Below are 15599 nucleotides of genomic sequence, written 5' to 3'. Positions count from 1 at the left end.
ACAAGGAGCGACATTTCAAATAGGCTAACTTATGTTTTTTACATTTGGGAGAAAATAACTATAGCTGGCATACAAAATTTTCTGCTTTGGTCATTAAATTTACGACCAGGTCGCGAGATTATTTTCTACACGTATTGGCCCATTTTCTTTTTTTTTTCCTCTGCAAGTCTCAGCAATTTTACTTTGACTTACTTTTTATCCTGACCTTTATTCTTAACTCGCTCCCCCATTCAGCCGACCATATTTTTTGGTATATTTTTTCCTGCACAAGGTGCAGGTAAGCGATTCATTATTCAACCAATGGCTTTTACCCAACTCGCCCCGCCCCTCCTTCCGCCATCTAAAAGCCTCCCCTGGAAACCCACCTGCACTACTGAGAAGCCTGCATTCACTATAGAAGCACTCCCCGAATCTGAATAAAAGATGAAATATTGAACATGCGCTGCAAGCTTGGGACTTTATTATTTAGGGCAAAGATGGTCTAATTGCTTTAATGCAATGAGTAGGTTGTTTCCCCCCCCCCCCCCCCCCCCCCCAAGCAAGGTGTGGAGTCTGCTAGTTTGAGATCCTCATCTTAAAGGGCAAGGCCCAGCGCGTTCAGCCCCGGACGTTTTTAAAAGTAGCCGAGACATGAATTACTTTTTAATTTGTGGAAGGGGCGGTGAGGAAGGTTCTACAGGCTGTTAAATTTTTCAGCATTCTCTTACCTGAGGTTGGGACGGGAGATCTAAATCTAAATGTGGAAGTTTTTAATGTAGAGAACGATCACGCCGCCTTGGTTATTCATGAGCCCTGAGCAGCAGGGGCAGCAAAACTAAATGGACCCGGAGGAGCGACACCAGTTACGTGAGGTGGAGGTAGTGTGTTGATTATTATTAGCATTTTATTCTTGTTCTTTTGATTCATCCCACTAGGAATAGATCGTGTCATGAAATGAACTCGGAACATTAGAGAAGACATACTGTACTGTATGCTGCATTTTTTTTTTCACCATTTTAAAGGCGGTCCCAGGTGTCTCAGTAAAAACAGTGTCAAAATAACAAGGATCAAGAATAAGAGCTCACTGTTCACGCTACTGTATTTTTTTTTAGCCTCGGAGAAATCCCATTTCATGCAAATGAGCCACTTCTCGACCCGCCTCTTTTTACTGTGAGGTGTGCCGATAACGACTTGTTGAAGAAAAAACTGAAAAACTCAGGTGAGCCTTTACAAAGAATGGTAAAAGCATGGATTGCATTTTCATTGAAAAAGACAGCTCAATCATGACATGAAGGCCCGATTTACTGAACAATAAACTTTATCATGAATCAGCTAAGATGTGTTTTGGAGCAGATATCAAACAACAAGATATATAATGATAAATTAAACCCCTCCATTTTTTCCTCTGTCAGTCGATATAAAATGGAAACAGAAATGCTTCAATTCCCTGAGTGACATGTAAAAGTGTTTTGGGACCCTGGTGGTTTTGGGTTTCCTTTCTACGTCTGCTCAAGTTGAAATGTACTGTAGAGCTGCCACAATGATTGGAGAAATGGGAATTCTAAGTAACCTAGTTTATAATTAATACCACCATAACGTTGGTTTTCCCTCCTATTGAGAGTAAAAGTGGCCACACTGTAGGGCTCCATTTCCGGATGTGCTGTCTTCTAAACTTCAAATCGGATGGCCTTCTTCCCATTAACAACAAATAATCAATGCTGTGCGTGTTTTGAGTTCAGTGAGATGTACTTAATTTGCCCGCTATCATAATGCAAATGAGTTTCTCTGTCCCAGCGGGGCCGGTCCTGACTGACTGACTATGGGCATCTCCCTCATTGCTATCCATTAAGTACACGTGCAAATATTTTGTTTCTCAATGGCCCACAGATGAATTCAATCAAAATATATCTGTTTGACAACTGCATATTCTGGGATTGTTTACAATTTTAAGAACAAACTGAATAGCCAGCTAGCTGAAACACTGACTCAACCGACAAACAACCTGATATTTTGACCAGGAAACTAATTGAACAATTGACTAACTGAATGATCAACTAAGATACTGACAAACCAACCGACTCACTGACCAACAAAACAACTAACCAGTAATCAGAAATGCCAACTCGCAAGCCAACAACCAGATCTAAAAAAAAAAAGAAAAAAAAGAAAAAGAAATATTTGACTATTCCAAAGACTAATCCACTAACTGCCTAATGAACTAATGGACCAATTAATTCATAGACTAACACACCAACTAACATATAATCCAAACTACTAACTCACAATCCAATCACCTGACAGCCAAAAACGGAATATTTGACTATTCAAAAGAATAACCCACTAATTGACCATCAAATTACCAAACGAACTAATTCATAGACGAACTAACAAACAAACTAACTAACCATTACTCTTAACTGCCAAGTCACTAGCCAACTACCTGACCTGAAAAACAACTGTCGAATGAATCAACTAATACACTAACGAAGCAACCAACTCACCAATAATCTGAAGTGCCAATTACCTAACCACCAACCTGACCTAGAAAACAACTAAAAAATTGACTATTCAAAAGACTATCCAAATAATTGACTTACTAAGGGACCAGCAAACCCAATAACCAACTCATGAACCCAACAACAAATCTACATACAAATGTACTAATTACCACACCAACAAACTGGCCAACAGATTAACTACACTCAACTAACCAATAATCTTAACTGCAGACTTAATAGCAAACTACCTGACTGAGAACTGAATCGGGTGCGACTTGTAGTCCGGAATTTACAGTAACTTAAAAAAAATGTATTCTATTTGTTAAATTGCATGACCACGCAACTTAATTTCCGCAACTTTCCGTCGTGATCGCCTCCGCAGGACCAAAACTTTTGAAGGCCGCTGGCGTTCCTTTTAGTGAAGTGCGTCTGATGCAGAGAAGCTTTCACTACATCCGCTGTGACAGGCAAAGGTACAACAACGACGAGTCTGACGTTATTAACGGCAAGACAGTTAATTAGATGAGAAGATTAATTAAGGCCTTATCCAGTCTATCGCTGAGGCTAAAGATAACTATCTAATTAACAATAGCGGGGGAGGAAGAAAGTTTGTGGGGAACTTAAACAATCTTTTCTATTGTTCGCTCAAACATGCACACACACACACACACGCGCACATAGCCAGTTCCTTAAGGCCCTGATGTTTATTGATTGCAGAGTTCATACAATGGCGTCGCTTAATGTGCTCGCTTTCATGTCCTCTCTTTGTTGCTGTAGACAATATTGCAAATTGATCCGTCTCCCTTTGTCAGCTTTGTGAAGTGAGCCGCTATTACATTAGAAACACACACACACACATACGGTTTGCTTCTTGTTCCGATTCCTCACGCCTGAATGACGTCGTTGATGAGCTCCTGGAGGTCGTACGTCGTCGCCAATAAACGGACCCGGCGGATGGTCGGACCCCTGACCTTTCTCGCAACAACAACGTGGACCCAATGCCTCAACCCTATTTGTGTCATGACCAGTTGAAAATTGGGAAGTGCGAAAATAAACAAGGACGCACAGAGGACAGCATGTCAAAACAATTCACTAGACATTTGAAACTGGCTGGAAATGTTGCAATATGCATGCCAGGCCTGTAGTTGGCGACGTCACTTTTTTAAAGAAACACTAGTGTAGTGCCCCTCCTCACAGATCATCTGAATATTTAGAAGGTGGCACATCTAAGCTGGACTGAGCTACCGCAACCAATATATGTGAAAAAAATGTTGGAGCTCATATAGTTAGTTCCTTTTAAGTCCTGGATGAAGGCGTATGGACTGGGTTGGTTGGTGTCCTTTGTTTTGTTGGTTTATTGGTTGGTTAGTCGGTTAGGCAGTAGGCCATTATGTTTATTCTTAGGTTTGTTAGTAACTTCTTGATGAGGTAGGCTAGATTGAGGCAGCTTAGTTGGTTCGTTGGTAGTTCTGTCAATTGGAAATTAAATACTTAATAGGGTCCTAAACAGATTAGTTGCTTTAGTCGTTCAGTTAGTTTGCTAGTAAGTTCTTGATGAGGAAGAATTGATTGAGGGAATTTGGTTGGCTGGATGGGTTGGTTCGTTGCTAGTTTGGTCAACCAATGGATTGCTTAGTTAGTAGGTCCCTTTCACTAAGTAAGATGGATTAGTTGTTAGGTAGGTAGATAGTTAAATTTTATATTTGATATATTAAATCCTGGATTAGTTGGTTGATCAATTCGTGGATTCTTGGTAAGTAAGAATTTTTGGCTTTATTGGTTGGTCAGTAGGTCCTTGAGGAACCTATATTTAGTTGTTTATTTGGTAGGCCATTGATGAAAGGCTATGAGTGAGTAATAAGTGAGTGAGTGAGTGAGTGAGTGAGTGAGTGAGTGAGTGAGTGAGTGAGTGAGTGAGTGAGTGAGTGAGTGAGTGAGTGAGTGAGTGAGTGAGTGAGTGAGTGAGTGAGTGGACGGTGACTTTTGAGTTGTTCGGTCGAAAGGTCCTTGATAAAGAAAGTTGAATGAGTAAGCAAAATGCGCATTTTGTTCCACTCCAACAGCCCAGTTTAAATGAAAAGCAGTTAGCCTACATAGACAATTTTCATCTTTTGGAGAATTTCTTTGAAAAGTGGGAGAAAAAGGGAAAAAAGGCAAAACACTGCAGTGTCCCTACAGGCGCTTGAAGTAAGAAAATCCCCAAGATTCGAATTGACCATGCAATAAAATATGTCTTCCCTGCACAACTCCGGATTGGCATTATGTTTTATTTGGGTTAGACCTCAAGGGTCCGTCAACACCTCAAGCCTGCATACCTGACAAATTTATCACCTGCTTATTTTCTTTAAGGCACAGCGTGTGTAATTAAGATTGCACACCACAGTGGACACACCTCCCCCGGCTGCTGTTGTCAAGGCGAGAGGAGGCTGTTTGGAGCGATGCAGTTCAGAAACTGGGGAGGTTTAATTGGGGGGTGATGAAGGTGACCGGCACAATTGCGTCCGTTCCTTGTGCACAACCATTACATGCTGCGCTAATTGCTAGCAGAGGGATTTTTAATAAATATTTCATCCGTTGCAGCATCATTACCGCCTTAATGTCGTTATTAATCTCCACCAGTAATTTCCACTTGGGAGGAAAAACGTCTTTGTGGGGCGGGTGCTCTCACCCCCCTCCCATGGAGGAGAACTGTATATAGTTATTGCATATAATGAAAAATTATAAACAAGATTCACCTAACCTACACAAAAATACATCGCAATATGACTGTGCGTCCGATGTAGCATCACCTAGCTTTAGCATGTAGCAATACCCTGTAGCATCAAATTCTCACATGATTTTGCTAGCATTACTTCCCAGCGTTACTCAGTAGTAGCATCGCTCTGAACAATGTTCTATGAAATTATTTGCTCTGAAAATTTCTATTAAACCAAAAAAAATGTGGTGACAATATGCTAACTCTAATGAAAAACAGCCTTTAACTTTTTTTTGTTGTTGTTATCTTACAACTTCTGAGCACTGAGTTAACTTGAGTTGTGTAGCGCATGTTGTTAGCTTGCAATAGTGTAATTTGCAGACTAAAGATGAGAATGTGAGTGTCCCTGGTGCATTTGCAGAGCATGTTGTGCAAGCCCTCTCTTCCGTCACGCTGTTTTAATACGGTAAAAAGGCGTGACAATGGCACCATGCTAAGCCTCGAGTGAATAGCAAATAGCATTAGCCACCGCATTTCTTTTTGGAAATATCTATCTGTGCCCGCTGGCTACGCTAGTCCATCGCTACCATGGGAATTTTCCACACTTGGGATGCTTTTTAGGACAAAATATAGTCTGAGATAAGTGAAAATACTAAATCCGTGTTGGTTTTATCCAACAGTGTAGTTCAAGGCTTTATTTATAACTTGTGCGGGGATAGGTCATGACTGATTAGCAGCAAAGTGATTATGTGTTCATACTGTATGCCGTGTATCCATTTTTATATCTATCGAGACCGTGTATGCACAATGAGGGGCTTGAGCTAAACCACCCCGAATGGATCCGGTCGGCCTCAATTTCACTTATTCCCGCACACAAAGTGATGGCGACCAAGCAAATAGAGCCGTGTGTACCATCCAATTACGTGTCAGGGGTGAATAATGGCCGCAATAATATATTCACATTGCCTCCGCCGCCGATCAATTTTTAATCAAGCTCAGAAATATGGAGGAAGCCGCAATGACCCGCCAGGAACCGGTCCGTAATACTTCACCAGAGGACTCCCTAACTCCGCACCAATCAAATTACCTTCTCAAAGGCCAACTCCCTTTTCCCCTGCAGAACAGTGATAATGGTGCCTCCCAATGGGGGGGGGCACGGGACAAACTAATAGCCATGACCCGGCCTGATCATTAACAGGGTGGAGGTTAGGCAGGGCGGTGACCTTATTAGAGAAATGTTCTCTGATGATAAAGCGATTAGCTACGACTCGGGGGCTAGCGCAGGCCCACCGTGACATCATTCCGGCGGATAAACAGGATCACATGACCTCAATAGAGGGCAAGACCCTTTTTGGGAGACCTTCTTTTGCCAAATATTTGTTTAAAACCTGCAAGAAGCTTCGACATGCAACCCTCATGAACCGTGCAATTTCCCCGTTTGTTTCGGTTTTATGTTGCTTTTCTTTGCAATCCGCAAAAGCACAGTAGAAAACTCTGATTTCAGTGTTTAAGAAATGGTAATAACAATGCTATAATCTAAATTATTAAAGGCAGAATTCTTTGCTCCAGCAAGCTTTGTAGCAGAGTGGCATAGCTCCGCCCATCCAATCTGTAATGAAAGCCTTCCTATTTGTAATAAAGCGCAGCCTCTCCGCAGAGCAATCCTTGGGAGAATCCGGCCGCTCTTTGCTATAAGCGCCGCGTCCGTAAAAACAAACGAGCCGGCAGGTGATTGCGGATAAACAAAAATTACATTTCCAATAAAGGCTCTTGTCTCTTCGGGGCCGACGCGAGACCCCCCCGACGAGCCCCTCTTTCCGCTGTTTAACAGCCTTAATATAGCCTCTCATCAGCCTTCCTCTTGAGAAGCCACCTGAGAGCTCTCGTCTTAACGCCGGCAGCTTGAAATGTTTCAGGCAATTAAATGTGCCACGGCGGAATAGATGTGAACTTCTAGAAACGGCGCTTGCGATAGATGATTGGGATAAAAAAAAACATCTGATTGAAGCGCAAGGCCGTTACTTATATCTAGATATCATAATCTTCGGTATATGTCTAAATAATAACGCTGCATGATAACGCATTAGGAAGCCATAAAAGTCTTTATGGGAAACAAAAATAAAATAAAATCAACTGAGTATTGATATGAATGTTAACGCCAAGACATAAATACAACCTCAGGAGCGAAAAGTTAACAGAGATGTTTGCACAAAACAGGAACAAAATGCTCGTTGTGGGTTGGAGTTATTGGCTGATGAATTTGTGACTGGTGGGTGGTTGGCTGGGATGGTTTCCTTTTGTGGAGATTTGCTAGTTAGTTAGTTAGTTAGTTATCTAGTTAGTTATTTAGTCAAGATCGTTTCTTTGTGACATGAATAGTTAGTTAGTTAGTTAGTTAGTTAAATAGTTAGTTAGTTAGTTAGTTAGTTAAGGGCTACCTAAGATCATTTTTTGTGACAATGAATAGTTAGTTAGTTAGTTAGTTAGTTAGTTAGTTAGTTAGTTAAGGGCTACCTAAGATCATTTCATTGTGACAATGAATAGTTAGTTAGTTAGTTAGTTAGTTAGTTAGTTAGTTAGTTACAAAAGAAATTGGACTGATGTGGCTTGTTATTTGGTCACTTGATTACTGGGTTGGGACATTTAGTCAGTTCGTTGATCAGTTAAGGGCTAACTAAGATAATTAGTAATTGACAATGAATAGTTAGTTAGTTAGTTAGTTTATTTGTTAGTTAGCTAGCTAGTTAGTTGGTTAGTTAGCTAGTTAGTTAGTTACATTTTGGACGAGTGGAAATCGGACCTTTAAGAGTGCTCCAGTAAACTCTAACGTGGTTGCATAATAATGTTGAGTGTTTCCATGTTTGTTTGTTTTTTACACAACAGTCATTTCATTTAAATGAAATTTTTTCTTTCCATGAGTAGTAAAATATCTCCAACTGTGTAATATTAATTCAGAAGAATGTGCTTGTACGAATAACAACCGGTTGAGTAAAAATAATGGAACAAAGACCATAAGTTTGCAGTATCAGCTTTTTGTGTGTGTATAGTGCATGAGTGAAGTAAGTCAAGTGAAAAAAAATGTGTGATACTAAAGCGAGCGTGAATGTAAATCGTTTGAGAGTAATGTGTATCAGTTTGGCCCCTTGATGGCGGTTCCTGCGTGGCCTCCCTCAAACTTCCGAATTGATGGGAATACTGTGAGAAAGAAGCACACTATACACCTTCCAAGATCTCTAACTGGCTAATTCAACCTTTTTTTGCTCGGTATCAATCAAAGCACATTGCGGTGGGGAAAAATGAGCACGTCCCGAATGGCTGCGCAAAACAAACATGCATGTTCAAATTAAATAAATAAATGTGCGAAGAAGACTGACTGGCAAACGCACTGAAACACAAACATGCCGCTATAAATGCATCTTTATGTTCAAACATTGCCACAGGCGTATTATTTCTCCGCCCAGACTTTAACGAGTCCTCAAGGACTTTTATTAACTAAGTTTGCTCAAGCGAAGAGTGAAAATGTTGTGTATACTGTACTTCAGCATTTACTTTACTTTAGAGACTGTTCTGAATTAACAAGAAATGTCACATATGACCTCAAAACAAACCAAAAACAAACCAGTTTTATCAGCTTTTGTGCATTGCTATATTTCTTTTACTAAGTAAATAGGGTTTTTTTAGGGGTGCTTTATTTCCTTGATAAGCTGTTAGTTAGTTGGCGAGTTGATTGGTTGGTTAGTTGTTTTGTTTTGAAGCTGATGATCATTTGGCTGGCTAGCTGGTTGGCTGGTTTGTAGTATTGCAGGAGCAGGTGATTTGTTTTTGGTAGGGCTTGTTAATTATTTGATGGGTTCTTTTAGGGGCTGGTGATTTGTTATGGGGGCTGGTTAATTATTTGGTTGGGTTTTTTTTGAGCTGGTGAATTGTTGTGGAGGGCTGGGGTTATTATTTGGTGGTTGGTTGCTCGGTTGCTTGCCTTTTTTTTTGGAGCTGGTGATTTGTTGTGGGGGACTAGTTTATTAGTTGGTCGGTTGGTTGGTTTTTTTTTTCACGGAGCTGGTGATTTGTTCTGAGGGGCTGGTTAATTATTTGGTTGGTTGGTTCAAACTGGTGATTTGTTTGTGGAGCGGGGTGTAATTATTTGGTCGGTTTGTTGGTTCTTTGGTTGGTTGGGTATATTTTTGAAGATGGTGACTTTTTAATATTTTTTGGGGTTTAATTATTCAATTGGTTGTTTTGTTTTTTTTTAGCTGGAGATTTGTTGTGGGTGGCTGATTAATTTCTTTTGTTGGTTGGTTTTTAGGTGAATTACTTTGTCACTTCGGCTTGTCAGTTATTGAACTTGTTTACTTGTACATTTGAGAGTTACTGAGTGAATGGGCCTGTAATCCTGGACTTAAAAATGAACTATCCTACTAACAGGAGTAGCGTGGCCCACCTGGCAGACGCACGCAGTCCCATCATGCAGATAAATTGCAAAGTTGGATGTATCATGCCTGCGCACCACACTCGCCGCCTCCCCCGAACAGGCCGCATCCACTTCCTCCTCTGATGTGTTTTTCGTGTTAACACTTTGCAGTGCCTCAGGTACATCGTGCCGCTTCCCGCCACACACAAGACCCATTTAGGATGTTTTTCATGGAACGGCATCCTTTTTATTTTTCAATTAAATTTTAATGCTTTTGTGTTTTTTTTTTCCACCGCGTTCTCTCCTGTTTTTGAGCGTAGCTATTTTCCCCTATACAATTTCTTTAAGTGACTTTTCTTCTTGTTTTGTCATGGAAGAGGCAGAATGCTTTGTGCTTGCTTTGACTTCCCTTTTTTTAAAAAAAATAACAATTGTCATTTTCTTTGAAAGAAGCCATCTTCACTTGTTAGGCAAGTGAATCATTTGTTCTATAATTTGAAGCAACGTTTCGGTCCCGCTATTAGTGACCTCTGCTTGCAGGTGAAGGATAGGGAATCGCTTTGCCTCACGCATCACGCGGCTCAACAACAATTGAAACAAAACACACAAAAAAGGAGTGCCTCTCATCTCTTGTATCAATGGCAGTCTTCAATTTGAATTGTTTGTCTGATGAGCAGCAAGCTTTGAAGCGTCAGCCAGCGCGCCCTCATTCGTGTCCTATCACATCACACCCCCCCAAAGCCAGAGGAATTGATCCCCCGGCATTGCCATTGATCAGTTTGGGGCGGACCGGGTTTGAGCAAGGCGAAAAGGGTCAGGAGAGAGATGTGTGATGTCGCCGTAATCGATGGTCTCTCTTCAGAAGGAGGAGGCGGGAAATGATGCTGGTCAGAACATGGCGGTGAACATATTTGCCAAGGAAAAGCATTTGAATTCAAACTGCACAATATGACATGTTTGTTTTGACTATCTTGAGTATTGACAGCAAGCCCCAAAAGACACATGAAGTCTTCCATTTTGCCTCAGTGGACATTTCAAAAGCAAGTCCAAAGAAAAAAATATCAAAGCATCTAGCAACACTAACTCGAGTTCTTAAATTGTTTACTGGTGAACTGACCATTTTTAACACCAAAACTGCACTTTTCGCATCATTTGGTTTATGTTTTTATTTTCGGATAAATAGTCAAATTATATAAATATTGAGAATTTACTTGTCTTGAGTGTTGAGCCGTACTAAAGCCCCTTTCCCAATGAGGGGAGAAAATTGACGAGTGTTGGCGAAGGAAGCGGCTCATCAGCGTTTTTTCAAGGTCACTAATGTTCTCCAAAATGTCGCCAGAGGTTTCCAAATGTGTAACAATCGTTTTATTTATTTGTTTGTGATATGTTTGCACAAAAACAAAGTCTCCGAAAATGAAAATTTAGATACTGATGTATTCTAAATCTACACTTCTACACATTGTCTACTTATTTTCATACACTTCATTTAAAATTTCATACTTGCAGCTGCTGGGTAATGAAAATTAAGACCTCGAAGAGGAAAATGTGAAGTAATGTACGCAAATTACATTAAGTCAATCATAAAACTGAATTACAAAACCTATAAATTTCAAGGAAAATATCTGCCGCACAATCAAAAATGCGAACGAGCTAAACGCAATCAGGGCAGCACTATAAAACATGAAGAATTTAAGAACTAATATTAGATGCATGTTATCCATAGTCTCATGTTGTTGGATCAACAAGCAAATTAATTTTGGCCATATTATCAGACATCAACATTCTTACAAAGAAAGTACAACTTACAGAAAGTCGTGGGCCAGATTTCACAGACACAAAACAACACGTGTGTCATCGCCAAACTACTCTCAAAACCACACCATCCTTCTCTTTACATAATGTAATGCCAACAACGGCCAGAGGCGGCGCCAAAAAACAAAGATCAAGTCAAACAAACCACATATGAATAAACTGTTAAAGTAAATGAGTTCCAAAACATTATTTCAGGTGCGGCCCACGTGGCCCCATACAAGTTGGTCCACGAAGCGGTACCGGGCCGCGAACCGGTAGTTGGGAACCACGGGCCAATAGGACAAAGAGAGTCTGTCGATTTTCCTTTGGAACTGAGATTTCTGAGTTCATTTTTCGGAGTCCAAAGATAAACTTTTTCTACTGGGATACTCAGAAAATTGATCCTTACCAATCCAATTTGGTAGATGAGACTATCACAAACGACCAACAAAAACGTTTCAAACAGCCGTGCCATAGACGCCGCAGGAAGTTTGCTACTTCCATTCCAGGTGTTTCCTTATTCAAATCAATCCAATTAAGTGAAGTGTATTTTAGAGGCCCTATTGTTGGGTTAACATTCCAGGAAAAGGAAGAGGAAGGCTGCAGGCTTGTTAGCATAGAGGGCCACGGAGCGACACCACTGAAGGGCCCGGGAGAAGCGCTGTTGCGAGGTCCCCCGTGAAAACCCCCTCGGCCGCTGGGTAATGAATAAAGAAACAGCCCCTCCAACCATCTACCCTCATCTTCTCCTTCGCCTTCTTCCTGCACTCCATATTTGGCGTAGGCGCACAAAAAGGCAAACACGCGTGAGCACCATCGGCCTGACAGGCGCAGGATACAGCCTCGGGTTCAGGGGATTGTGTGTGCGTCTGGACAGGTGTGGCCAGCCATCTGTGGTGGGTTTTGGCTTCTCTTCGGTCCTTATTGATTCAAGGCCTTCGCGCACTTTTCGGGAAAGAAGGAGGAACGCCACGAGGCTTCGCCGCAATGTGAAATCTACGCCCGGGACGCCGTCGCGACGGACAGGCTGGGAGAACGCTGTCAATTATTTATCTCGGGCCAATTGAGATGACGGCGATGGTACTGAGACCTTTTAGCGCGTGAGTTGATATGACATTTCTAAACGGCGCTCGCCGCCGCCCGATGAAATATGGATATTTTGTTTTGTTCCCAACAGGATCCGTTTGACGATGCCACGCCGTTTGACGGTGAGAGGGCAGCGAGAGGGCAGGGGGGGGTTGGAGCCATTGCGTTCATAGATTTTGGGTGTGCAAAGCTGTTCCTTCACGGGTAAACCGATCAAAGAGTGTAAGGGCTATTCTAACTTTCTTCACTTTTTGTTTACCTTATTTAAAAAATAGTAAAAAAAAAAAAACAATCCATCAGTGAAGGTGGAAACATTAGATTTTGTTTTTACATGCAGAATATCATCCCTTACAGACAAAAACTCATTATGTCCAAATATGGTCGATTTTATACGTTTTAGTAATGTCTAAGAGTGTTCTCAACTTTGTAACCAGGGTTTGTTTTGTTTTTTTTGTCTTTCATCCAAGGGTCCTTTAACTTGTGCAAAGCTCTTTCTAAAGAAAACAAAAGACTTAAAACAAAGCTGTGCCATCCATGCCTCCTTTGTCAAGATTGTGAACTATATTTTTAGTGGATTTTTAAGCCTGTTTTATTCAACAACGTCAGAAGATAGATTCTGTACTGTTATCTGCTTTGTTTCTGCACCAAAAACATGACCCATCTGTTAAAAACTAAACAGAATAAAGGCATGCATCATTTCACGCAATTCAGCAACTGCTTGATGTTCCAGTTCATTTGCTTATAATTTGAAAATAAAAATGTACTGTTCCTCTCTCGACATTAAAAATCACAAAAGTAAGACAGAACCTGCAGACGCCCTATTCAAATTTCCCATACCCTTGAAGTGCCTTGATTACCCCCATTTGAGAAAAGCTGATCTATATCGGCCCTCGCCATGAAGGTTTTTTTTTAAGGTTTTTTTTTTTTTTTAATTACCAATTTAAAGTGATGGAAATAGCTAGATAACACATTTATTAAAGCTCTTAGATCCTTCTACTGTCTGAGAAGTACTCCAATTGTTGTTGTCTTTGTCAATTGGTTTTGTCTAACAGTTTTTGAGTGAAGTAACTTCACATTTGGACACACTTTTGGAGTGGTTGTGTATTCATGGTGGTACTACTGACATCATATCAGCCCCTCCAATACTAAACTGTAGGATGTTATTTTATTTCCTCATACTGCAGTTTAATATTCAGCTCATTTTTCTCCATGACCGTCCCAAACTAAGTAAATAGAAGCTCTGCGTTACAGCTAGAACGTCGTCACATTATGCAATGCAAAGTCATATACAGTACTGCAGGTTGTACATTGTGACATATAATGTAATAATGTGCTCACCGTGTTGTTTCCTCTGCAATGGGAGAAGATTGCACGGTAACCTTGACCCGTATGCCCATCGTAAATGATGTCGCCACCGCCGCATTCTGGCTTGTCATCACATCTGCAATCGCACAAGAGGTATTACCAATGAATACAATCACGTGGAGATGAAAAACAGGAAGTTGGGCCTGTAAGCGGAGACTGAAATTAGACCTTTTCACGGCTCAGTTTTTTATATTTTTTTTTCCCAAGAAGCAGCATTTTCATAACTGAAGGAAGAAAAACCTCATTTAATAATTCTTTCTCACTCGGCCCAAGTGTAACAAAAAAAGGTAAGCATCTCTCAGCGACTAACACATCTGTGGTTCCAGCACTCTTTCCGGGACAAGCCAATATCTTAGCAGGCCGGCTAATGAGAAAAAACCCACCTAATTGCATCACTACGTTACAATTTAAACGATAAAAAAGCATCCGTCCCCACGATAAATCGCTGGCTAATTGAGCAATCGGGCCCAACGATCGTTAAACCCCAGAAGCCCCGCGATTACGATTACTCGTTGTTGAGGGAAAGAAAAAGGTGACACGATTGAGCATGCGTCCCGAAATGCTGATACGCATCCGGTGTTGATTTTGAGCTGGGCCAGCCATCATTAGGTGTACTAATGACTCAACTAAGGCACATTTGTACATTTGCAAGGAAAACTAATGAGGTCATGAGTTGGAAAACTGAAGTGTTTGCACTTAGTGAGGAGATGCTTCTCTTTGTCCCGTGATTCACTTTATGCAAATGCATCGCTTTTTACTTATACGGGTGTATGTGTGTGTCTGTGTGTGTGTATACACGGTGCACTCTGTCGGCCATGCTGCCGCGCTCCCAGTATGCCCCTGGGACCCATCTGCCTCCCTGTTATTAATTCATCAGGCTTAACCATGCGGCACTTTACGGCTCTGTTTGGACTGACCAAGTATCTTCTCTCTCTCTGTCTCTCTCGGCTATATATTGGAAAACAATATCCATCACGCAGGGGTGATGTTTTGTATCCAGCCTCCACAAGAGACGGTTGTTGTTCTTGGACCATCTCGCAAAGATGCGGTTGTCTGTTTTGAAAGGTCCACAAAGAGGAACACGTCTGATTGGATGACAGCATTTAACGTAGGAAACACTAGTTCTAGGTACGATAAGTACTAAAAAGACCGCCGCTCTACTTCGAAGTCTTTCTAAAAGAGAGTTTTGATACTTTGTCTTGGAACTAGGGACTACTGCGGGATCTCACTGGTGAGCAGGCTGCAGGAATTATTGTATATTTAGCTCTGGGTAAATTATTGAAGCCAAAAAAAGGACATTGTTATTTTTAGAAACGACAACAGTTCCTGGTAGGGCTGCACAATTAATCGAATTAAAATCGCTATCACGATATTCTGTCCTTAATACATTGCATTGACAGATCCTCAAAATGAGGCGACTTGGACTCAGGGGTAAACACATATGATTGGGACATTTTTAATTATGAATATTGTTACGATTATGATGTATGTTTCATTTTTAAAACATTGGTGGATTTTTGGCATACTGATCCAGGGAAATTTGTCTGTTTCTGTTAAAAAAAAAAGCGAGTTGCCATAACTGTCACTTTAGAGATTAAGGGTCAAGAAAATTTGGGGCGGGGCTCGCTCCAATCAACATATCTGATTGGATGACGAGTCATCGCACAAACACAAAAGTTGCAATGAACTCCAAGTACTAAAGTTACCCAAAAGTCCTTTTCAGCAAGCTTACGAAATAAAGCTGAAAATCAGTCAAAAACGATTAAAGTGGAAAATC

The 15599-nt window shown here is 41.0% G+C and overlaps 1 protein-coding gene across 1 annotated transcript in view; it reads right to left on the bottom strand.

Moving 5' to 3' along the window:
* The window catches only part of LOC148419958 (uncharacterized), a 71765-nt gene extending 57886 nt beyond the window's left edge, over positions 1-13879 (bottom strand). The window contains exon 1 of the mRNA XM_088421016.1: positions 13796-13879. Coding sequence (XP_088277142.1) covers positions 13796-13854 — 59 coding nt within the window. The 5' untranslated portion in view covers positions 13855-13879. The remainder of the gene's footprint in view (positions 1-13795) is intronic.
* Between the last annotated feature and the right edge of the window lie 1720 nt (positions 13880-15599).

This window comes from Hippichthys cyanospilos, chromosome 8 (assembly GCF_059441005.1).
Source record: "Hippichthys cyanospilos isolate Australia breed blue-spotted pipefish chromosome 8, RoL_Hcya_1.0, whole genome shotgun sequence".
Taxonomy (NCBI): domain Eukaryota; kingdom Metazoa; phylum Chordata; class Actinopteri; order Syngnathiformes; family Syngnathidae; genus Hippichthys; species Hippichthys cyanospilos.
Note: the sequence above shows the minus strand (reverse complement) of the source record. Positions and strands in the feature narration are given on the sequence as shown.